Genomic DNA, 24618 nt, shown 5'->3' on the forward strand with positions numbered 1-24618 from the left:
CTGTTCGGGCCCTCAGAAGTAACCGTATCTTCCGTATTATTCAATAAAAGGCATTTTAATTCGATTGCATTTGCTGGCCATTTTGTCCTTATTTTTGCCATATATGCTTTCAACTACGCGAACCTATCGGTTGGGAGGTGTATTGCACTCTGATACACTATAACTATGAGAAAATGGCCACCGATCGGATTAAAATGCTTTTTATTGAACAATACGGAATATACGGGTACTTCTGAGGGCCCGTGCATAAGTGTAACATCCGTGGCCATGGGGTAAGCACTTTATATTTGAAATCTGAACGTTTAAGTAGATGTACGGGCCAAAAAGGGAGAAACTGTTATGTTGACGTTCATCCATGACGGTCGTGACTCGTGACAGAGACGACCGTCGTGTGAATCCATGGCTAGCAAAGGTGTAACTGGCGACTGCTGTGCCTGTGCCTGTGACTGGATTCGTGCTAAAAATGCATTAGCAAGCAAATACTGAGGGCATGTCTTGATGACGTTCTGTTTCGTGGAGCGACGAGGAAAGGACACTGTGATGATGATGATCATGTGGGTGGGGGAAGGTGGGGAGGGAGAGATTGCAGTCTCTCTCTGCGGGAGCGGCGTCGTTGCCGTAGCAGGCAGCCTGAGCCGAGAGAGGAGTAGCATACTTTGGGTGGCGATTTACGGACGGGACGGGCGAGGGCTTGGCAAGCAACGCACTTTTTAATTGTCTTTTTTGCAACCGCCGAGATGGCATCGAACACGATGACTGAGAGTTTTCATCGACGAGGAATGCCCAAGATGCGGAGGACCCCGGTAACGAGCTGCTGGCTGCTTTAGTGTTATTTACCGTCTTAGAAGAGTTAGGATGAAGTTTTGGGTGGGCTGGGTAACTGCGGCAGTCAGAGGCAGCGAGCATCGCACCGACCGGCTGCAGCCGCTGCTGCTGACTGTAGCACTGCGGTGCGGAATCGCCAATTCTGCTTAGTCATGCAATTGTTTCAGTTAATGCAACCTGACTGAAATCCAACTGCATGATCACTACTATGGATTTTAAATGCATGTTCAGTTCTGCCTCCTACCTTCGTCATCGTTTTTTGGGGGAATGACTTGAGGGCGAATGAATGTCAAAAAGTTGCATCACATGCAATTGCATTGATGTGATTTAAAGTCACTAGTACCAGTAGTATGAACTGCCACCTCAGAATGTGTGAATTATGATGCATCATCATGGTTAATACATGTAGGACTATAGTGAAAATCCACATGAGATGATGTCCATGTTATGACCGGGCCATATTTATTTCTTATTTTCAAAGCAGTAGACTAATTATGAACTGTTATTCTGTTATTACTGTGAACTATACACAGTAAGATACAGCATACATACAGCATGTATTCCTCCAGAGAGCTTATTATTTATTTATGCATTTTCTTTCTTTCTTTTGATGTTGCAAAACTGCAACCTCATCACAACTGGCCAATGCTGGAGATCTATTACAGTGTAATCTAGCCTCTGCCTCATAAGCAATGTGCATTTCACCACAGATGTCAAATTGATACATGTCAGGGTGTTTTTCCTTAAATGACCTGCAGATGTCCGGCAGCTTATTTAAAGAAGTACTCACATTTTGTTCTTAAGTAAAAGTACCAATACCACAATGTAGAAATAGGCTTCCTCTGTTACAAATAAAAGTAGGGTATTAAAAATTTACTTGAGTAAAAGTATTCACATTAGAATATACTTAAAGTAAGTGATATTTTCTGGTATTTTTTTTATTTTTTGTTTAAAAGGTTAAAGTACTATATTCTGATACGTAATCATTGCTACAGAGCGTTAGTTTGGTCACAGCGGTCTCTCCAGCTCTTTAGTAAACAGAATATAGTACATTTTCAGGTAGGTGACACCCTTTAAGCCAATCAGGAGAGAGCACTGAAAATAAAGAGCTGGAGAGACATGGGAGACTAATTTTACTGAACAAACACTCTATAGTAATGAGTAGCCTACTATCACAATATAGAGCTATTTAAAACGTACTTTAACCAAAGTAAATCACTTACCCTACCTTTAAGTACCAAAAGTGAAAGTACTCATTATGCAGTATGTCCCATTTCACAAGTTTGTCATGTATAAAGAATCTTTTGAAAATGGCATATCTACAAGCTCACAACGGGACACATTGTGAACTTGTAGATTTGCTATTTTCATTTTTTTTGTGGAGTAAAAAGCACAACATTTATTTCTGAGATGTAGTGGAGTAGAAGTAAAAGTATTGAAAATTGGAAATACTCCAGTAAAGTAAGAATATCTCAAAGCTGTTAGGCTACTTAAGTACATGCACTTCGTTACTTTACACCACTGCCTGCAGCTTATTTGTGACATCTTTGTAGTGTAGTCTCTGATCCCTGCACTCATTAATTAGGCTGAGCCTTCTGACAGTAAATCTCTTGACTGACAGCTGAGTCTGTGGATACAGGGAGGAAGCAGCAGATATAGTAGCTGTTAATGCTGCCTGTGACAGATACTTCTCCCTAACCGTCACTGTCCTTTCATCTACTTTAAATATGCATCCAGAAGTCAGTGTACAGAGGAGTCACTGTTGTCTCTCAACGCATTGGAATTGCTTTACCATAGTACAGTATATTAAGCACAGGCTTTTTTATCTTCCAAGCAGATATGACAGCCGTGTACTCGTCTCTCTGCAGGCTTCCTTCCCAGGGAACCTCCACCTGGTGCTGGTGCTACGGCCCACCAGCTTCTTCCAGCGCACCGTCACCGACCTGGGCTTTCGCTTCAGCCAGGAAGACTTCATGCTAAAGATGCCAGTAATGCAGATTCTCCTCGGTTATAACAGAGCATGTCCGACACCACCACCACCTTTAGTTCCTGGGACCCCCAGAAGCAAAGATTTGAGTTACAAATGTTCGCTTTAAAAATATATATATATTCATAAGATTTGTACAAATGTTCACGATTAAAAAGAAAATAGCAGATTTACAGGCTTGTAGCGCGGCACTTGGTGCCGTGCCACAAGCTTGTAGATCTGCTATTTTTAAATGGCCAAAGTATAAAATAATGGTTATAGCTCAAATCTAAAATGACACAGATGCGTTCCCCGGATTGAATGGGTTAAGAGGATTTTACTTGATGCAGAGACATTTGGAGCGTCCCAGGCTCTTCCTCAGCCTTCACCAGGTTCTCCATTATGCACCTTAGCCGAGCTCTGGGGATCACAGCCCAACAATCTATTTAGACCATTTTTCTTGAAACAAGAAAGCAGAAGTTGCCCAACTAATCTTTGCCGAGTGCTCACAGCGTGTCTTTTCTTTTAGGTGGTGATGCTGAGCTCTGTCACTGACCTGCTGCACTACATCGATGAGAACCAGCTGACTTCTGAGTTTGGTGGCACTTTGGACTATTGCCACAGTGACTGGATTGTCCTACGAACGGTACGGCGACATACAGATGGAACTGAAAAATAAAGTTTGGATACAATACACAGATGTTACAATTTAATCTGAAACTGTAAACATCCATGAAGGGGTCATTTTAAGTTGTGCACAAGAACATCTTGTCGGCTCTACTCGTTCTATACCAATTGCAGCTACAGTATAGGGTTGGGATCTGGAACTGGAGGAACCGGATCCAACATTGAGTTAGATATTATATATATATTTTTTGTCGCATTCCTAAGCCAATAATTTTATGACCAGCAGACCGGTAGGCAGCGGCTCCGGTAGGAGACACAAAGGAGACTCTTTGTGTCTCCTTTGACCGCTGCCGGTAATCAAATGATTGGCTTAGGAATGCGACCAAAACTAAAAAATATCCATGAATTCAAGTCTCCATGGGGTGACTAATCGATAGAAAAAAAGTCATTTTGGGGGTGAACTATCCCTTTAAGGAATCTGACCGTTGACAGGGAATCGTTAAGCAACCGGAATCATTAATCCCAACCCTAATTACAGCGTGATGTGTCTTGAGTGAGTGGTGACATCATTGTGCTGTTTTTTTGTTTTGGGTGGTCTCTGCTCCCCTCTATAGGCCATTGAAAGTTTTGCAGTGACAGTGAAAGACATAGCCCAGATGCTGCAGGCCTTCGGCACAGAGTTGGCAGAGACAGAGCTACCGGATGAGGGCAACACCATTGAGTACCTGCTGAAGACACATACCGACAAATACAGGAGGCTCAAGGTGTGACAGTTCACATTCTGGCTTTGAAAGTTCTTGTTTACCCAGTGAAATCACGAGTTAATCATATCTGCCAACTTTAGGCTGTGAAAAAGAAGATTTTCTCGGGTATCGACAAACCCCACCCCCATATCACCCTACAGTACGAATGAATAGAGTAGGACGTAAAATGACTTTGACTTAGTCTGAAATGTATTGCTCACAATTGCTCACGCTGGGAGTTTGTACATTTGCTATTTGTGAACATTTTTGAAAACTCTTGAAAGTGTTTGAAAGATTTTGAACCATTTTGATTTTTTTAACAAATATTCTCGTCGGGGTCTCTTCTGGGGCCCCATCTGGAAACATTTTCAGATGGGGGTACGCGGCCAAATAACTATAATTTTAGGGGTCCCAAAGTTTTGAGAACTACTGATTTAGAAGATATTTTTAGAATTGGGTCTTAATGGGTTAAGATGATTTTACTTCAGAACATAATTTATCCACTTGTTCATGTCTGCACTGATGCTGTGAATGTTGTCCGTGCCTTACATAAAAACACAATCCTTCTCTTGTGCAGGACGCCATCAGATCAGTGTCAAAGGAGGGCCGCCACCTCCTCTCCAGCCTGGAGGCCTCGGGGACAGAGGAGGACCCCCACTGGGACGTGAAGTTAGACTGGGACACAGTACAGAGGTACAGAACAACATCTAAACCTCCAAACATATAAAAGAAAAAGTGCAAGCTCACAACACATTGCAAAGCGATGCATTGTGAGCTTGTAGATCTGCTATTTTCTTTTTCTGTTCTTTTCCCGCCTTGGGTTGGAAAAGTTTGGGATTCCCTGATCTGAACATTGTCTCTCAGTCTCTCGCAGTCAGAGCTCTTAATTTGATCTTATTATTAGTGCATGTCACAAAGGGAATCACATGTAATACTGATGATTGAGGTGATGATGTGTGTGATCACAGAGCATAATGTCCCTCTGCTGCTCAGGCTCCTGGCTCAGCTCCGAGACATGGAGGCCGCCTTCGACGGCTTCTTTGAGAAGCATCATTTAAAACTGCATCAGTTCCTTCAGCTCCTCAAATACGAGAAAAGCTTTAAGGAGGTGAGTATTCCGTCCCGGACATCTGGTGTGTGCTTGTGTGTGTGTGTGTGTGTGTGTGTGTGTGTGTGTGTGTGTGTGTATGTTAGTGTGTTAGAGCAAAACAGATATAGTGGTTTGGCTGACATATCGACCATTATTTGACTTTTTTGATGACATCGGTTTCGTTTTTTGTAAAATCTGGTAAAAATTGGTTTTACAAGAAATGTAAAATAGCAGCTCTACAAGGAAATCGGCATCGGACCAAAACCTCTGGCATCTGTTGGGCTCTTTTTTGTGTGTGTGTGTGTGTGTGTGTGTGTGTGTGTGCGTGTGCGTGTGCGTGTGCGTGTGCTTGCGGATCCTGTGTCTATCTGCCTGTGTGTGTGTGTCTCCTGGTTAGATGGAGTCATGTCTGGAGCGCCTGTTGGCTCAGGAGAGAGAAGTGTCCACGTCAGGAGACACCGTGGCTCAGATAGAACAGTCTCTGAGAGAGTGGGAGAGTCTGGACACACATGCACAGGTGAGCAGCTCACAACCACATTTTGTCCCATCTTTTTGCACTTAATCAGAGGAGCAAAGTGCAGTGTTAACATGTCAGTTGTTGGCAGTTGACAGTCTCTCTTACAGGCCCTTTACCACAGTGGTTCTCAAACATTTTCATGTCATGGACCCCCACATTTATATGTATTTGGCCCCCAGCTGAAAAGATTGTGTGCCAGGGGGCCCCCATAAGAGAAGAATTTGTGGAGAAGGCACTGCTTTAAAGGAGGTCAGTGACTTTAAATACCTGGGTGCATGGGTCAACTCCACAGAGAAGGACCTCAAAGTGAGGAAGGCGCTCGTGTGGAGAGTTCTTAATGGCATGACCAGTGTGTGGAAAGCCAACCTCTCCCACCGACTCGTCAAGATCAGTTTCTTTTCTGCTACTGTGGAGTCCGTTCTCCTTTATGGCTGTGCGTGCTGCATGGACACTGACGCATGCCCTACAGAAGTCCTTGGATGGGTGCTACACCAGAATGCTACGTGTGGTACTGAACATCCAACGGGACGAACACATTACCAACAAGGTCTGTACGGGGTGCTACTGTACCACGCGTGTCAGAGAAGATAGCAGTCAGGAGGATGAGACTATAGCCGGTCATTGCCATCGACACCGAGAACTCCCTGCCAGAAAGCTTGTTCTGTGGGAACCAACACACACGGGCGTCGATCAGTAGGACGTCCCACACCTATACCCATACGTGGATCTGCTAAAGACAGACGCTGGTGCGGAAAGCACAAATGAACTGGCCAGAAGTATGGAGAATCGGGATGACTGGACTGGAGACACCGATGGATGGAGGGCGACGTACAGAGAGTGTGTTGTTAACATTGTTCATAATTACTAAAAAATTGCACATCTACAGCTTCACAATGCGTTGTGAAGCTGTAGATCACCAATTTTTTAATAGCCAAAGTATAGAATGGGGTTAAGTGGTTAAGCTGGCTTTATTAACTAATGTGTCTGTGTGTCTCTGTGTGTCTCTGTGTGTCTCTGTCTGTCTCTGTCTGTCTGTCGGTGACATTGTCAGGACGTGATGAGCCGAGCCCAGATCATCATCCTTCACGGCCACCAGTTGGCAGCCAGTCACCACTACGCCATGGCCCTCATCGTGCAGCGCTGCAACGAGCTCCGCCATCACTCTGACACGCTCAGCACTGCGCTCAAGGCCACGCACGCACGCCTCACACACACACACCAGCTGCTGCTGTGCCTCGGACAGGTACGGGGGACGTGTGCACATGATGTGTGTGTGTGCACACATGTACAACCAGTTGTACATAAACATGCATGCATTATGTAGCAACATGTATGTGTGCATATGTACATGCACACGTACGTATAGACGGGTTTCCTGTTAGTAAACATGAGAGGAATATGACCGCGCAGAGGAGGGGGAAGCCTATGGGTGCGTTTGGAAATTACGCACCGGAGCACACTCGCCTATTAGTTTGTATTGGCCAGTGCGCTCACTGCCGCTCAGGGCTGTATTTTCGAACGCGCCTTTCACCCGGGCATGCGCAGATTGCGCATTCTGCTCTGTGATGACGTCGCGCGGAAATCCGTCTATACTCACATACAGTACATCAGTTGTAGTGCCTCTGGCAGGTATGAGAACTTGCGTGTGTGTGTGTTTACGTCGTACATGTATGTGTGTATAGAGATAGACTAGAGGTCATTTGTGCCCATATATGGAGATGTCTGTTTCTGTCAGTCCTTGTCCCCTTTATGCCCATATATGGAGGTCCCTGGTGTCATCAGTATATGCCCATATATGGGCATGCCCCCTTTCGTGCCCATATATGGACGACACATTGAGGTTATACAACACACTCCATATTTGTGCGTAGCTGCATTGGGAACTCCTTATATGGTGATGGCTGAGTCATGGTGACATGAGCGTGACATCAGCGGTCCTCCCTTAAGCCAATTTTGATATAGGATAGAATAGTACACACACACACACACACGCACACGCGCACACACACACACACACACACACACACACACACACACACACACTATCTCTGTCTCTCTCTCTCATTGGTGGTATGGTGACCTATACATCATATCCTCATGTGTCCAGGCCCAGAGCTGGTGTGACAACGGAGCGTACCTGTTGGCCAATCAGCTGGTAGATAAGTTCCAGTCCAAGGAAGGGGCTCTGGCTGCTCTGAGGGACATTGAGAAGTTCCTGGAGGAGGCCCCGGCCATGCTGAGCTCAGGACCGGACGTCCTGGCCATGGAGTATGAGGCTGTCATCACAACACAACTGCAGGTACTGTACCAGCTGCCATGATGAAAACCATCTGATCACGACACAGGGAAAAACATCTCCCTTTCACTTCAACATCAAACGGTGATCCAGATTAGATTATATCGTTGCTGTCAGGCAGAAACCTCTTATCTCCATATTTTATATATATATAATATATAGATTTCTTTGTTGTAAATTAACGCTCTACTTGATCACATTCAGCATCACACAAAAGCATATCAAAAGTAGCAGATCTGCAAGTTTTGAGCTTGTAGATCTGCTACTTTTGCTATTTTTGAATATGAATCCTGAAAAGTAACAGTCTTGGACATATGAGGTTTCCACCCGACAGAGACGATATACTGTATGGTCATATAGTAACTAACTGATTTCCACACTTAAAGGGATATTTCACTTTCAAACATGTTTGGGGTCATTCTTATACGTCTACTCTGGCTTTTGTCTACACCCGAGAGAGTTTTTAAGTTGCCTGATTCTGGCCTGGCTCCAGACCATAGACCCGGCCGCTCCACTGAGTGGACTGAAGCTTCACGCTTCAGTCTGATAATCAGGCTAGCCTGATTCAGTATTTACAGCGCCATATAAGGAGAGTTGCGTCATCTCCGTTCACTTCATCGGGCCAGTCTTCTACAGCGCCCTCTATTGGCGAATAGTGACAAAGCCCCGAACCGGAAGTTTACGGAATGCACTGGATTCTATGAGCGTTTGTCACTATTTCGAGTTTACATGAACCACGTTACCGGCGCTGTTTTCTGCCCCCGAGGTGACGCAACTCTCTAATACAAGGCTCTGAGTATTTAGATATTTGTTATTCATTTTTATCAGACACACCCCCTTCCTACAGTATATGATAAACCCATTGTACTCATACTCAGTTCAAACTCCACTTCATTTTTTACTTAAAAATGTATCATCTCCTACGCTAAATATGAATAACCTGTTTTCAGGCCCAGATAGGGAAGACGTTTGAAAAGCACGCCACAGTGCAGGAAATGATCCAGAGCAGGCAGGCGTGTCTGAGGAAGCTGGCTGACAAACATGTCCGCCCTGTGCAGCTGGTGGCCCCCAGGCCCGAGAACCCTCCACGTTCCAAGTCCCCGCTCTTCTCCCCTAAGCATGGTAGAGAGACACACAGCACACACACACATGTATTACTATACTGTCACAATTATTACATAATAAGCGTCTAATCGCAATTATTTGAGATAATCGCAATTATTTTGTCATAATCGTCATAATTGTTTCCATGTTAAAAATGGTTCATGTTTTCAAACATTTTCAAAAATAGTGGAAAGAGCAGATCTACAAGCTCACAACGCGTCGTGAGCGGCTATTTCCACTATTAATGTTTTTTTTTTTAAGTATAAAGTTATTAAACAGGTCAGTCATTTCTTTGTATATTTAGGTTATGTGTCATATTTACCATGTGCAACTTCAAAGCCTAAAAGACCAACAGAAATGTAATTTTCAACAACAAAAACACAATGAAATCGTTAATCGCAATTATTTGAGTGACAATTAATCGTCAGGTAAAATGTCATAATCGTGACAGCCCTATATATTTGTGAGTAGATTAACATTTTAGGACGGTATTGATAGTGGCCGAAAAATAGGCTGTCTACAAGCTCAAGAAATGTTAGCAGGAGCTTGAAACTTTCATTCTAAATAGAAGGGAAGTATTCCCTATTAATAATCATAATAAATAATAAATGTCCTCCAGAACTGCTATACTCTATAGCTACAGAATATCACTGCTTTCGGGCAGAAACCTTGTATCTCCATATTATTATTTTATTTTTACATGTATTTTAAATTAAATAAATGTACCAATGAAACGTGTTAACAAGAGCTCATCACATCGGATCCATCGGAATAAAGGTTCTTTCTTTTCCACTTCGTAAAAGAAAATACACTATTGGACATGCAAGGTTTCCCCCTGACAGTGACAACAGGCCTATAGTATTTCGTCTCTGTCGGGTGGAAACCTCATATCTCCAAAATTGTACTATTCAGAAATAGCAAAAAGCAGCATATCTACAAGCTCAAAAGGCGTCACTTCGCGCTGCGTTTTGAGCTTGCAGATCTGCTGCTTTTGATACTTTTGTATGACGCTGTACTATGATCAAGTGGGGCATTAATTTATGAAAAAACATATGGACATAAGAGGTTTCTGCCCAACAGCGATATATACTGTAACATGATATACTATTCACAGAGTATAATGTACGTGTCTTTGTTATAGTATCACAGCAGATTAAACGGATCAGTCTTTGATCACCCAGCAGGTCCACTGGGCCTCTGGCCAGGCCTCTGCTGGTTGCCATCCCAGTAGGATGCTTGTCTCCCCTGCAGTGGTGGAAAGTAACTAAGTACATTTACTCAAGTACTGTACTAAAGTACAATTTTGAGGTATGTTTTACTTTACTGGAGTATTTCCACTCCACTACATCTCAGAGGCAAATATTGTACTTTTACTACACTACAATTATTTGAAAAATGTAGTTATTAGTTACTTTGCAGATATAAATTATTATATTATAAGATCTGCTATTTTCAAACATTTTAGTACTTTTACTTTTGGTGCTTTAAGTATATTTTGATGCCAATACTTTTGGACTTTTACTCAAGTAACATTGAACACAGGCCTTTTACTTGTAAGAGAGTATTTTTATATTGTGGTATTGCTATACTTTTACTTAAGTAACATATCTGAGTACTTCTTCCACCACTGCTCCCCTGGCCCCTGGCTCAGTAGCACTCTGTGGTGAACATCACAGGGTCCTGATAACGTTGACGGAAAGTGTTCCTGTGTCTAACGGCCGCAACAAGGGAAGCTAGCGTAATAATTACAGTTTCCCTTGGGGATAGATAGGCCTTCTATGAGCCAGGATGCTTGCTCCGAGTGCCCCGCTATGTGCTTGTAGATCTGAACATTTGTGCAAATCTTTGAATATATATTTTTTTAAAGCGAACATTTTCGAAATATTTTGTTCCAGGGACCCCCAGAAGCAAAGATTTGAGCTAAAATGTTTTGCTTTAAACATGGTTTAAGGCAGGGGTCTTCAACCTTTTCAGGCCAAGGACCCCCTAGCTGAGAGAGAGATGAAGCAGGGACCCCCTACTCTATATTGTATAAAATTGTGTTTCAGATTCAAGTTTTTTTTTTACTTAGTCTGCTATTTTTTCCCTCTACACCTATAGCCTCTTTGCCAAAAATAGCCGATCTACAAGCTCTCAACGCCGTTGTGAGCTTGTAGATCTGCTATTTTTGGCTAAAGTTCTCCTCAGAAAAGGTTCAAGTGGTTACGGTAAAAAATAATAATAATCATATCCCACAAAGATTTGGCGGACCCCCTGTAGTAACTCTGCGGACCCCCTAGGGGTCCCGGACCCCCTGTTGAAGACCCCTGGTTTAAGGGGTTACACAGATTCTTTCCCGGTTTTAATGGGTTAAAGAACCTTTCATCTGTAGGCCAAAGGAGGTGGGCCAAAGCCATCCATAGATGTACCGTAGTACCCAATTAATGCTGCCTGTGTGGGAACATGTGCCATGATATTCTATTCAGTTGTTTGTGTGCGTGCATTTGAAATGAATGTCTTAAACCCTAATCTAAAGGCTTTTGACTAGCTCCATTATTGCCGGTGAGGATTTTGTCCTCATTCTAAGAGATCTAAGAGTAGTGGCTCCATATGGATTTCGCTTTTATTTAGATGGTGTTTCCGAACCGCGGGTCTTCTTCAAGGTCAATACTACGTCTCAGATCTTACCATAGGACTTCTACAGTAATGAGAAGACTACCAGGAAAGAGGCTCATTATATAAGCTATCCCTGACTTCTGCCAACGCTCTGGAGAACATCCATTTAAGAGAAGAGATGAAGAGAGACGTGGTAGCTTTGATTTATATGATGCATGATGTACATACAGTACAGTACATACGTCCACACATATACTGTACACACACGATTAGCTTAATATAGAACTTGTACAGTATGGGGGCAACACGCACACACACTAAATCAATACATACATAATCGCACATACACAATCTTGAGCTTTGAATGTAAATTTACAGCTTCAGCAGCTATGATCAAAAGCCGACTGACAATCAGTCATGCGACGAGGTGTTGCTTTAGATGCGTGTTCTATATGTACACTTCACTGGAAGCTGCTTCAACGCAGGCCGTCCTTATTACCTTTTGATGAAGTCAAGCACCCATCATATCTGATTAGAGGTGTTCAAACCTACTTTATACTGCTGTGATCAAACCAGGGTCACGGCAGGGCAAGCAAATCCCATACAATAGAGGTTACTAACCTCATCTGTGCTTAACCATAAAGATATTGTCTTTGTGTGATTTTGCTTGTACTTATAATGTAGCAGCCATGTTGAGAGTCAAGCAAGATGACGCCCATCAAAGCCTATGGAGAGATGCTGCGTATAGACGCATGGATTATAGTCGGCTTGGAAGCATGCCATGCACCGAAAATAGGCCATCTACAAGCATACAACACGTTGCACTGCAACATGTTGTAAGCTTGTAGATGGCCTATTTGTGGTTTTTTGAGTATTGGAAGTGGTCAAACTAGCAATTGAATGCTTGTTCTTCCAGAAAATCCTAATGATCTCAGATATTTCAAGGTTAACCCTCTGGCGTCTTCAGTATTTTGTTTTAAAATACAAAATTACTTTTTTTGCCATGGTGGGGAATGGCCGACTTAAGCATCAATCTGAAATTTCTTCAACTGGTTGGCTGTATGGCTACCAAAACATCACAATTCTACATATTGTGCTAATTGTTTATGAAACGCATAGCGCTAGTGGGAGGGGGCTCCTTTCACGCTGTTTCACAAATTGCAGATTAGGACCTTAAAATGTTTTCTGTTGTGAGATTTTATTTTGCTTTAATCCATGTAGACGAGGTTTCTCTCTGCAAGGATACACAGTAAAATCCTGTTCATTTCACTCTTACAGGCGATGGTCTGAAGTTCACCTTTGACATCTCTCTGCCTGGGAAGAAGGTGTCAAGGAAGAGCCCCAACTCTAGAAAGGTGAGGTTATGACAACAGCGTCACACAGCAAAATCCAGAGTGCCAGTTTCACTCTGAGAGAGATGAACTGACACTGAGGATTTTGTGTATCGAAGGATCTACTGTATGTCAATCACACTTTCCCTCTCTGTCATGGCTTATGCCATTTGTGTCTCTTTTGACTATATGTTTATTACAATGGTCATGCGGTTAATTATGTGATAATATTGTACTGTAAAGATAACATTTCACCTGAATCCAAATGTGAATCCACTGTGTGTGTGTGTGTGTGTGTGTGTGTGTGTGTGTGTGTGTGTGTGTGTGTGTGTGTGTGTGTGTGTGTGTGTGTGTGTGTGTGTGTGTGTGTGTGTGTGTGTGTGTGTGTGTGTGTGTGTGTGTGTGTGTGTGTGTGTGTGTGTGTGTGTGTGTGTGTGTGTGTGTGTGTGTGTGTGTGTGTGCGCGTGTGCGTGTGTAGATCGAGGTGATGCATGACTATCAGGAGAACAGGAGCTGTGTGTCCTACGGTCTAGAGGGAGAAGACAGTCCAGACCTCCTGAGGAGGTATGGGGGGAGGGGATGTCCGTCCTCGCCGCTCATCTGCTTGTTCATTCTCTTTGCTCAGTGCTAATGATGCCCTCTGGTGCTCTCTCTCTCTCTCTCACTGTGTGTGTGTGTGTGTGTGTGTGTGCGCGTGACAGGCACGTGATGAGAGAGCTCATCGAGACGGAACGAATTTACGTGGAAGAGCTTCTATCAGTACTGCTGGTAGGAAAACACACACTTTACACTGCAGTACGTCCTCCGTAATTCCCAGCAGCACTTCAATGCCGCATCGCGCCGGCCCTCGCTTAGTAGTTCTCCAATTAATTCCATTTTTATCGCTTTCTCATGAACCCCTTAATTCGTTCAATCATTGATCTAACACGCTGCTGTAATGGACATCGCAGGGCTACAGGGCGGAGATGGACAACCCGGCTCTTGGGGGGCTGCTGCCCCCCATGCTGCAGAGCAAGAGGGACGTCCTCTTTGGCAACATGCCTGAGATCTACAACTTCCACAGCAGGCAAGGACACTGCAGTCATAATGGCTTGTCATGACACACTCACAGACGCATTCAGTACACAGTATGTGCTAGACATTAAATATGCATGCACAGCATTGTTAGTACACAAGCACACGGGCTGCACACACACACATATATATATATATATATATATATATATATACACACACACACACACACACACACACACACACACACACACACACACACACACACACACACACACACACACACACACACACACACACACACCCCACTTTCAGCCCCACTTTCTCTCTCCGCCCTCTACAGTGTTTTCATTAGGCTACAGCCTTTTCTCTTGGCTACAGTGTCAGTTTATGCAGTAGAGTTGATTAGTTTCTGTGTTCCCTCTCTCGCCTGCTGAGTCGGCCTTCCCCATCCAGCTAAATGGCTCCACTGGATGACTGCTTGACGTCCCCTTGCCAATTACAGCACACTAACGAGTCAAATGCCAGTTTGCCTTCATTAAGCATTGAATAAGCTGAAAAGTGAGAACACTAATAGTGCAGTGCAGTAGGCGTGTAGTAACGCTCTGCAAATGTCAGTCATTTCAGATGGCTGAGGAGTGGTAGAAGGTGCAGTTTGTGTGTGTGTGTGTGTGTGTGTGTGTGTGTGTGTGTGTGTGTGTGTGTGTGTGTGTGTGTGTGTGTGTGTGTGTGTGTGTGTGTGTGTGTGTGTGTCATGTGTTGCCATTTTGTGAAATGACTCAAGCGCAATTTACACTTTGTTGTACGACGGTGTTGCACGCCCAAAATAGCCCGCGATGGCATCGTATGATGGAGCATTCATTAGGCATTACTCTGTCTGGCTGTTGACATTTCACCTCCTTGGTCTGTGACCTTTCTTATAATCCAGGGTGTTCCTCGAGGACCTGGAAGGATGCCTGGAGACTCCCGAAGGAGTAGGGGGCTGTTTTCTGGCACGGGTGAGGAAAAGCAACAACTTAATGTCTTCATGGTCTAGCAGCTTGTCTGTACATGTATTATTTACTAGTTTGGAAATATTTGATCGCCAGTACATGTGTCAAAGAAGGATTTCTGTGCCCCATACCTCTTCTTCTCCAGAAAGAGAACTTCCAGATGTATGAATGCTACTGTCAGAATAAGCCTCGCTCCGATGCCCTGTGGAGACAGTTCTCAGACTGTGCCATCTTCCAGGTTGGTGTCGCTGGGAGTTTTAGACCGTTTTAACCACTTAAAGGGATTCTAGGTAACTTTAAGCCTAAATTAAAAAAAAATAAAATATATATATATATATATATATATATATATATTTTGCATTTTTTTCTCCCCTCTATCAGCCACTATATAATGATGCTGCGGCGTTTGACAACAGTTTTTTTATTTTTTTGATCTCTGAAGTTGCCTAGAATCGCTTTAAAGTGGAAATGGAAAAATATGTTTTTTCACACTTTTAGAGCGTATCCCTGGTCATAATAGGGACATACCTAACCCTAGATGCCAAAAAAGAGGGGAGGGGAAAAAATCCATGTTTGTGTATTTTCAGTCAAATTTTAATTATTTCCTGTCAAGTTTAATACATTCCTTATGAATATATATGAATCTTGATTTCATTCACCTGTGTGATTCCCTTAGCTCATGCTCTCCTTGTCTTCTGTTTCAAGGAATGTCAGAAAAAACTGGAGCACAAACTTGGTCTGGACTCCTACCTCTTGAAACCAGTGCAACGTCTCACTAAATACCAGCTGCTGCTTAAGGTTGGAGAAAGAACGGAATCGCATAACACACTCAACAGTGAAAATTACCCTAACCCTAAATGTTCATTTAACTCTGGAGAGGGTAGAAACTGTTCCAAATGGGCCCTTTCTGGTCCAGTTTGAGAGGCCTGTCATACTTTATACTCCATTAAATTGGATTGGAGATCAACTGAGCATTCGTGATAACAAATCCATGTCCCTATAAAACCCAGAACTAATCAGCATGAGATTGCACAACCCCGTCTGGGGTTAGGCCAGAGTGCAACATATATTGAAATTGCTTTTTAAAATCCTATCTAGTATTGCCCCCATTCATTGTGCATGCTCGTGCATACTTTGTTCAGGAGCTGCTGAAATACAGCGCAGGCTGTGAGGGGGCCACTGAGCTGCAGGGGGCACTAGCAGCCATGCTGGATCTGCTCAAGGCGGTCAATGACTCCATGCATCAGATAGCCATCACAGGATATGAGGTGGGCATTGTGTGGGTCCATGTTTGTGTGTGGTATGAGTAATCAAACATAATATTTGCTGTCGGGGAACTCGGAGAGAAACCTTGTATCTCCCAAGTTTCACATTTCTATGTTTTTATTTTATTTTATTAAAGCCCTACTTCATCATACAAGAGCGTCACACAAAATTGGTGAAAATACCATATATGCAAGCACACAAGCTTGTGAGCTTGTAGACCTGCTATTTTCCAAATTTTAAAATGTTTTTAAAATAATTATAAAAAAAGGAACAGTTTTGGACATAAAGTAGAGTACAAGGTTTCGACCTTTTTTGCTCTTACATGACTCGTGTACATTTTGCAAAAACATTACAGAAAATGCATGTTCTTTAAAAATGCATAAACTGTCTTTTGCCATGAATATTTGATACGTATCTGTTAAGACCCTAGTGCAGGGGTCTTCAACAGGGGGTCCGGGACCCCTAGGGGGTCCTCAGAGTGACTACAGGGGGTCCGCCAAATCTTTGTGTGATGTTTTTTTTTTACCTTGACCACTTGAACCCTAGCATCCCTTTTCTGAAGAGAACTTTAGCCAAAAATAGCAGATCTACAAGCTCACAACGCCTCGAGGCGTTGTGAGCTTGTAGATCTGCTATTTTTGGTTAAGAGGTATAGGTGTAGAGGGAAAAAAGAGCAGTACCAAGTAAACAAAAAAAGTTTAATCTGAAACTAAATTTAATGCAATATAGAGGGGGTCCCTGCTTCATCTCTCTCTCTCAGCTAGGGGGTCCTTCGCCTGAGAAGGTTGAAGACCCCTGCCCTAGTGAGAACGAAGGCTTAATTTTGTGGGTTGCGTTTCCATTTGGATCGGACTGAAACGAACCCAATCTTTCGTCTGGTTTTCTCTGGCCATGCAGGGCGAGCTGTGCGACCTGGGCCGTGTGCTCATGCAGGGCTCCTTCAGCGTGTGGATCAGCCATAAGAGAGGCCCCACGCGCATGAAGGAGCTGACCCGCTTCAAGCCCATGCAGAGGCACCTGTTCCTGTACGAGAGAGCCCTGCTCTTCTGCAAGCGCAGAGAGGAGCCGGGAGAGGGCGGAGACAAGGCCCCGTCGTACGGCTTCAAACACTGTCTCAAGGTGTGTGTGTGTGTGTGTGTGTGTGTGTGTGTGTGTGTGTGTGTGTGTGTGTGTGTGTGTGTGTGTGTGTGTGTGTGTGTGTGTGTGTGTGTGTGTGTGTGTGTGTGTGTGTGTGTGTGTGTGTGTGTGTGTGTGTGCGTACGTACGTGCGTGCGTGCGTGCGTGCGCACATTGGGAAACATGCACTTTAGGGCTGCATTATTTTCTATCGATTACTGTTTCCAATTATTAATAGAATAATCGAGAAGCACATTTTTTAAATCATTTTTGCTATTTTGAATTTATCAATGAGTCGATGCGAAAACATTCTAATTGATCTTTTGTAATCAACTAGTAAGATTAGTCTCATTAACCACTTAAGCCCTATTTATTAATTGTAAATCTGCTATTCTTCGGTACATTTAAATGATTTTGAAAGAAAAAAAACTTTTTAAATAATTGATTAAATCTATAACTTTGATTAATCGTTGCACCCCTAATGCACTTGCTGTTAAAGCTGCACTATGTAACTTTCCTCTTCTACCCTGGATTTGACCCCTGTGCAAAAGTGCTGACATTTTTACCACTGAACTAATAGAGCCTAAATTTAATCTTGACCATCGGGTCAAAATTAATGTCAGCTCCTGTGTCTAGGTGAGACATGACCGTTGACATGATCTAAATGTCTCAATAGAAGAACAGGGAGACAAAATACAACCACCCCAATTGTGTACTGTAAGTTATATTGTATTAACCATACAGATTGGACAAAATTCCATTTTATTCATTAAAAAAAAGTTACACATTGCCGCTTTAAGAGACATGTTTTGGTTTGTGTCTTTATGCACGGAAGTCACTGCGGATGGTGGTGTCACACCAACAGCTGCCACTGCACTTGATTTATTATTGAGGCTGAGGGGAGGAAGCAGTCACACGGCTGTGTGTGTGTGTGTTTGTGTGTGTGTTCATGTGTGTCTTGCCACGGAGCAGATGTTTTAAGTGATGTAAGTCTGATGTACGACGGGCGTTGCGTTTGGTACGCCTCATCCTCCTCGATGCCGTGTTGTGAGCCTGTGTTCCTCTCGGCAGATGACTGCGGTGGGGATCACAGAGAATGTCAAGGGAGACGTGAAAAAGTTTGAGATCTGGTACAGCGGCAGGGAGGAGGTGTATGTGATCCAGGTGAGGACACTTCTGGTTTCACTGCTGGATCTACAAGATATACATGTACGGCACTGTACTGTATGTACAGATAAATGATTATATTCACACATTAGCCATTTTGTTCTACTTACTGTATGTGGATACATTCATGTAACTCATTATCGTCAAGTAAATAGTGTTTTTTCAACAGCATTGTATTTCACTCTTAAAATGCAATTTCCTATCTGCTGTGGCTGCCGTGTTAAGGGGTCAGATGGGTGGGCCGCGTACATTTTCAGAGCATGTTATGATCAATCCATCGATTGTGTTCCGGCTTGGATCAATGGAACTAGCGAAGTGTGCTTTAAGTTCATTTTTAGCAGAATCATAATGAAAACTCACTTGTCACGGTTTTAAAGAAAATGTCATACCTTGACATTTAGTTTTTACATATTTCTTTTAAATACTAACGTTACATTATCATTAAAACCTTAGTGTTTTGCCAATTATTTGGGGGCACACTTGCAATATCCTCGCCACTGCTGTAGGTGTTAGTGGGCATGCAGGATGTAGATGCAGTCCTCGGACCATCTCTGACGCGACATTACAAAGTCTAAACCAGTTGTGCTATAAACACGCCCCCTTCTGTGGCCAACGCGGAAGTGCCTTTTTCAAACAACCGCGGACTATTTCTTTTCGCCGATAAAGTATAGTTTTGGACCATGACGGAGGCGCGCCGACTCAGCAGACCTTGAGGCCGAGGAGACGCGCCCGAGCGCCTCCAGGCGCGAGTGCCCGCGTCGACCGGCCGATGGTCTGCTAGTCGACTCAGCGCCGTTCGAGTTATGTACCGATAGGGACAGAATAGTAAATAATGTTTTGGTGAGAGCGTTTGCCCCAACTGTCACTCAAAGTGGCTACTGGCCAATCACAGCGCGTCCTTGCACAAGCGTATTGGCCAATCATGCACAACTGGTTTAGACTATGGAGTCACGCATCTCTGACACGTGCTTATGGATCCCACCGCAGTTCTAGGAAGACCCGCTGTGATTGGCCAGCAGTCGCTGTGATTGACAGTTCTTCCTTCGTAGCGTTTTTGCAACTATGCCTAACCCTAACCTTAATTCTAACCTTAAAGGAGTAGTTCACCCAAAAAATGACTTATTTTCTATCAATTACACACCCCACGAAGCCCACAGAGATTTTTTTTGTTTTTGACGCATTCCTAAGCCAATAATTTGATGACCGGCGGAGACTCTTTGAGTCTTTGGGTCATCAAATTACTGGCTTAGGAATACGACAAAACTAAACACAAAAAAATCTCCATGAATTCAAGGTTTCATGGGATGTGTAATTGATAGAAAATGAGTAATTTTTTGAGTGAATTACTCCTTTGACCCTCAGTAAAGCTATGCCTAAACCTAATCTTAACCTCAGCATAACTATGCCTGCCAGGAAGCCAATCAGACACAGGTATGGGCGGGTCTGGGTGGCCTATAACTTTGGTGGAATCCATAATGTAGCATCTCTGATATGTTATGATCCCCCAGGCTCCCACGGTGGAGGTAAAGATGGCCTGGCTCAACCAACTCCGCAGGATCCTCACCAACCAGCAGAAGCTCCTGAAAGGTCTCAATGCGTCTGCATGTCGTCACTGTCGCGTGGAAACCTTGTATGTCCAAAACCGTCACTTTTTTCAGGAAACTGAAAGTAGAACCTGCGTTCCAATGGATCCAATGTAGTTATTATTTAGTCGCAAGCTCTTGTTAATGCTTTTCAGTGGTTCAAGAGGAGCCCTTAGCGGGAGAACGACTCCTTCCGCCCACACTCCCTTCTGACAGGTGCCGCCCCAGCCCGTAGCAATACGTGACACCGATGTCACCCTCCCCGGCTGGCTTCCCTCCCCTGAACACGGGCCAATGGTGTTTGTATAGACGCCCGATAAAGCCGGGTGCACCACGGTGGATTCGAACCCACAGCCTATGCAGCGGTGGGCAGGCAATTCTACCACTGCGCCACCCCACCTCATTTTATTTTCCTTTTTGCTACTTTTCTGTGACACTGTAGCATGACGAAGTAGGGCATCCATTTACGAAAAAACATAAACAAGTTGAAATAATGAGATACAAGGTTTCTGCCCGACAGTGACGATATAATACCACTTTAACTCTGGGGTCCCTATTCTGGGCATATCATAATATTCAATCATTCCCCCTAAAACAGCAGATCTACAAGCTTGTATATCTGCTATTTTCAGCAAAGAGATTTGGTGTAGAGGGAAAAAAGGAGGGGACCAAGTATACACCCCTGGGGGACCCCAGTCAGTGAAGTGTATAGGATTTAAGTGGTTTACACCCTTAATTTAGTTTTGTTGAATGATCCGGATGCGACCAAAGTCTTTTGTTTCTCTTTCTTTCTTTCTATCTTTCTTTCTTTCTTTCTTTCTTTCTTTTTCACCTCCTCCTCTTCCTCTTCCAGATGAAGCTTATCAGCACCACATGGTTGAACACATTCCCCTCTCATCGCTGTCTGAGAGGTCAGTCAGTGCCAGACTGTGGCTGGTTACTCATGGCTATCAGTGTATTCTTCTGTTTGTAGAACAGTGTTCTCAGGGCACGGCTTAGCTCCGGTCCTGAGCGTTAGTGGGTTCTCTCTAACACTCTGTTAGGAGCAGTGATATTCCCATGGACCGAAACTTCCACTACCGTGCGAGGTCTCCAACTGTAGTAGAAATAAAGAAAACTATTTCACTACCCACAATGGTCCGTTCTGTCAGACGTATTTCATTTTCTGCCCCAAAAAGTGTTAGGTGGGGTCCTGAGATGTTTCCCATCACGAATAATGATCCTTCAACAACACCAAACAGCCTTTGTATTGATGAGTAGCAAAATAGTTTTCTTTATTTCCACTACAGTTGGAGACCTCGCACGGTAGTGAAAATGTCTGTCCATGGTTAATAGCACTGTTCCTAACAGAGCTTTAGCGAGAACTCGCTAACGCTCTGGACCGGAGCTAGGCATGGCTATGTACAGTACACACACACACACACACACACACACACACACACACACACACACACACACACACACACACACACACACACACACACACACACACACACACACACACACACACACACACACTACTGTATGTACTGTATATAAGTAACTGCACTACTATCTGCCTTTTACTGAGTTTTCATCTAATCTTCACTGCTTCAGTGAATGTGTGGTGAGGTTTATGTTGAGCCTTGGGCGTAGGCTGTTTGTGTGTGTGTGTGTGTGCGTGCGTGCGTGCATGCATGTGTCTGTGTCTGTGTCATACTACAACTACAGCGTAACACAAAAGTATCCAAAATAGCAGATCGACAAGCTCAAAATGCGTCGCTTTGTTCCACATTTCGAGCTTGCGGATCTGCTATTTTGGATACAGAAAGTGTGTGCGTCTGCTTGTGCGTGTGCGTGCGCGCGTGTGCGTGTGAGTGCGTGTGCGTGTGAGAAAGGGGCCAGAGTGGCTCTCTCCTGTGGTGTGTGGTTGCCTATCCCCACTCCTGCCATGCCGTCCCTGCAGGGGCGTGCGTCCGTCCAGAGGGGTTCCCAGGGGCTGTCTGCCGGGGTTGGACTTTGTCTCGCTGTCAGCCGATGTCTTTCTGTGCCTGCGGTCCCGGAGCCCCCGCCCCAGAAGCCCCCGGCAACGGCCCCGGCCACGCCCCCGCCACCGCCCCCAGCGCCACTGACCCAACCCTGACGCTCAGTGGTAAACTCAGCCTTGGCCCGGCCTGGTTCGACTCGCCTCGGCATGGCCCGGCAAAAAAAAAAGAAAAAAAAAGAAACCCAGGGCTGCTGTGTTTGCATACTGACCGTCACCTGCTACGAGCCATAGCTGCCATTATGGCTCATAACTAACCCTACCCCCCCTACACACACACACACACACACACACACACACACACACACACACACACACACACACACACACACACACACACACACACACATTGAGAGGCCAGTGTCCCCCGCAGCACTGCCTCCTCTCACATGGCTCCAGCAATCACTGCACTCATCTTTGCATCTCCCCCGATCTGCAATTCTGCATGTAATGCAAAGGGTTCAATTCAAATAACAAAAAAAAGGAAGAAAAATAAAATGAGAGAATGTTTTGGCTTGACTTTATGAATTTCTTACATTTCCTCATGTCAGCTGCTTTTTTTTTTTTTTTTTTTTAGATGAGTCCCGTTTTTTGAGATCTAATCCGATTCCGTTCCAAATTGAACTGGAATCAGGTTTAGGAGAAAACATTTCTCTCCCAAACGAAACATTTTACGTTTCGTTGCAACGCAACGTCCCAAGTGCTCTTATTTGGATCTTGATAAATGGAGACCAGATCTTTTGACTTGTTTTTGACCCGTGTCCAACCTGTGTTGACATTATGATGGTCAACAAACGGCCCCGCCTTCCCTCTACAGAGGGGCTTGCAATGTGGCTGCTCTGCTCTGTGTGCTCTGCCCTGCTGTCTGGCTTGCGCCTGAACGGTCATGGCTGTATGAGTTTGCACTGGACACGAGTCGCTCCTCCAGACACCGATCCGGGGAGCAGCTTTTCTATTCTCTCTCACGGGTCTGGGTTGGATTTCAAAAAGGTCAAAAGCTGCTCCTGTAGATCTGTGTGGCTGAGGATAACATCTGCCCTGAGTGTGTTTGATCACTTTGCACACCGCATGCCGTGCAGAGCAGCTTATAACGGATGTATTCCATGGTGCGGTTTCTTCCAGCAAACAGCAGAGGGCGTCAGTGAGTTCAGATGATACTGAGTCGGGCCGGAGCAGTCCGGACCCCCAGTCTCACTCCCCCCCTTCTCATCGCCGCAACCGCAGGAGTGAGTACAGCACACGCGCACGCACGCACACACACACACACACACACACACACACACACACACACACACACACACACACACACACACACACACACACACACACACACACACACACACACACACACACACACACACACACACACACACAGTGTCATACTCCTCCTGAACAGAGTGTTACTGCAGATTATAGCCTTCCATTACCAATGATACTAATTGAGTGGTACAGACTAGAGATGACTTATTTCTATAGTCGGACTCGTAAAGCAATAAATTAGCTCCTTCCTGGTTCTCTTGAAAAAAGTCAATTGCATTGGATTTGTTATTATTAAAATAAATTCTGTGGCAAATAAAAGTTCATGATACTTACACGTTTAGTTCCGCAATATAATCTTCTCAAATGAACACCCGTTTTTGTGATTTTTTTTGCAAGTTTGCAAAAGTAAACCGTGTGTGTGTGTGTGTGTGTGTGTGTGTGTGTGTGTGTGTGTGTGTGTGTGTGTGTGTGTGTGTGTGTGTGTGTGTGTGTGTGTGTGTGTGTGTGTGTGTGTGTGTGCGTGCGTGCGTGCGTGCGTGCGTGCGTGCGTGCGTGCGTGCGTGCGTGCGTGCGTGCGTGCGTGCGTGCGTGCGTGCGTGCGTGCGTGCGTGCGTGCGTGCGTGCGTGCGTGCGTGCGTGCGTGCGTGCGTGCGTGTCTGTGCTCCCAGGTTGGCCCGGCGCTCACCACTCAGTGGACGTCTGTGAGAGCTTGGAGGAGTGGTCTGGAGGACAGGACCCCTCCCAGCCCTCTGACACGGAAGAAGATGGCACCGGACAACTGGTGAGCATACTACCACCAAAGATATTCAATTATTTAGAAAGATACGACAGTCTCTTTCTCCCTGTTTCCTGTCTGTCTCTACTGTAACTATAAATAAAGGCTAAAAAGCCCCCAATAACGTCTAAAAGATATTTGTTGTTTATTAACCTAATCTTTGTCTGAACACAATGTTAAATCTACAGGCGACATCATGCCTATCTGTAACTTCAAATTGAGATTATTTATTTATGTATTATGATAATCGATTGATGAAGATAACACTTAGTTTTTGGCTGCCTCCTTCTCCTTGCAGCTACCTGCTGCAGCCTGGTGGCCAGTGAAA

At 44.4% G+C, this 24618-nt stretch overlaps 1 protein-coding gene across 1 annotated transcript in view; it reads left to right on the plus strand.

The window, feature by feature from the left end:
• mcf2a (MCF.2 cell line derived transforming sequence a) overlaps window positions 1-24618 on the plus strand; it is a 47556-nt gene that overhangs the window by 13329 nt on the left and 9609 nt on the right. The window contains exons 5-27 of the mRNA XM_084041910.1: window positions 2694-2813; window positions 3321-3437; window positions 4033-4182; window positions 4739-4854; window positions 5155-5269; window positions 5649-5768; window positions 6820-7011; window positions 7876-8067; window positions 9015-9186; window positions 13042-13118; window positions 13573-13658; window positions 13796-13862; window positions 14045-14160; window positions 15037-15106; window positions 15246-15338; window positions 15806-15898; window positions 16243-16368; window positions 17264-17485; window positions 18554-18646; window positions 20158-20236; window positions 21086-21143; window positions 23378-23481; window positions 24184-24296. Coding sequence (XP_083898036.1) covers window positions 2694-2813; window positions 3321-3437; window positions 4033-4182; window positions 4739-4854; window positions 5155-5269; window positions 5649-5768; window positions 6820-7011; window positions 7876-8067; window positions 9015-9186; window positions 13042-13118; window positions 13573-13658; window positions 13796-13862; window positions 14045-14160; window positions 15037-15106; window positions 15246-15338; window positions 15806-15898; window positions 16243-16368; window positions 17264-17485; window positions 18554-18646; window positions 20158-20236; window positions 21086-21143; window positions 23378-23481; window positions 24184-24296 — 2691 coding nt within the window. The remainder of the gene's footprint in view (window positions 1-2693; window positions 2814-3320; window positions 3438-4032; window positions 4183-4738; window positions 4855-5154; window positions 5270-5648; window positions 5769-6819; window positions 7012-7875; window positions 8068-9014; window positions 9187-13041; window positions 13119-13572; window positions 13659-13795; window positions 13863-14044; window positions 14161-15036; window positions 15107-15245; window positions 15339-15805; window positions 15899-16242; window positions 16369-17263; window positions 17486-18553; window positions 18647-20157; window positions 20237-21085; window positions 21144-23377; window positions 23482-24183; window positions 24297-24618) is intronic.

The sequence above is a fragment of the Gymnoscopelus microlampas genome, assembly GCF_963454915.1.
Source record: "Gymnoscopelus microlampas genome assembly, chromosome: 18".
Taxonomy (NCBI): domain Eukaryota; kingdom Metazoa; phylum Chordata; class Actinopteri; order Myctophiformes; family Myctophidae; genus Gymnoscopelus; species Gymnoscopelus microlampas.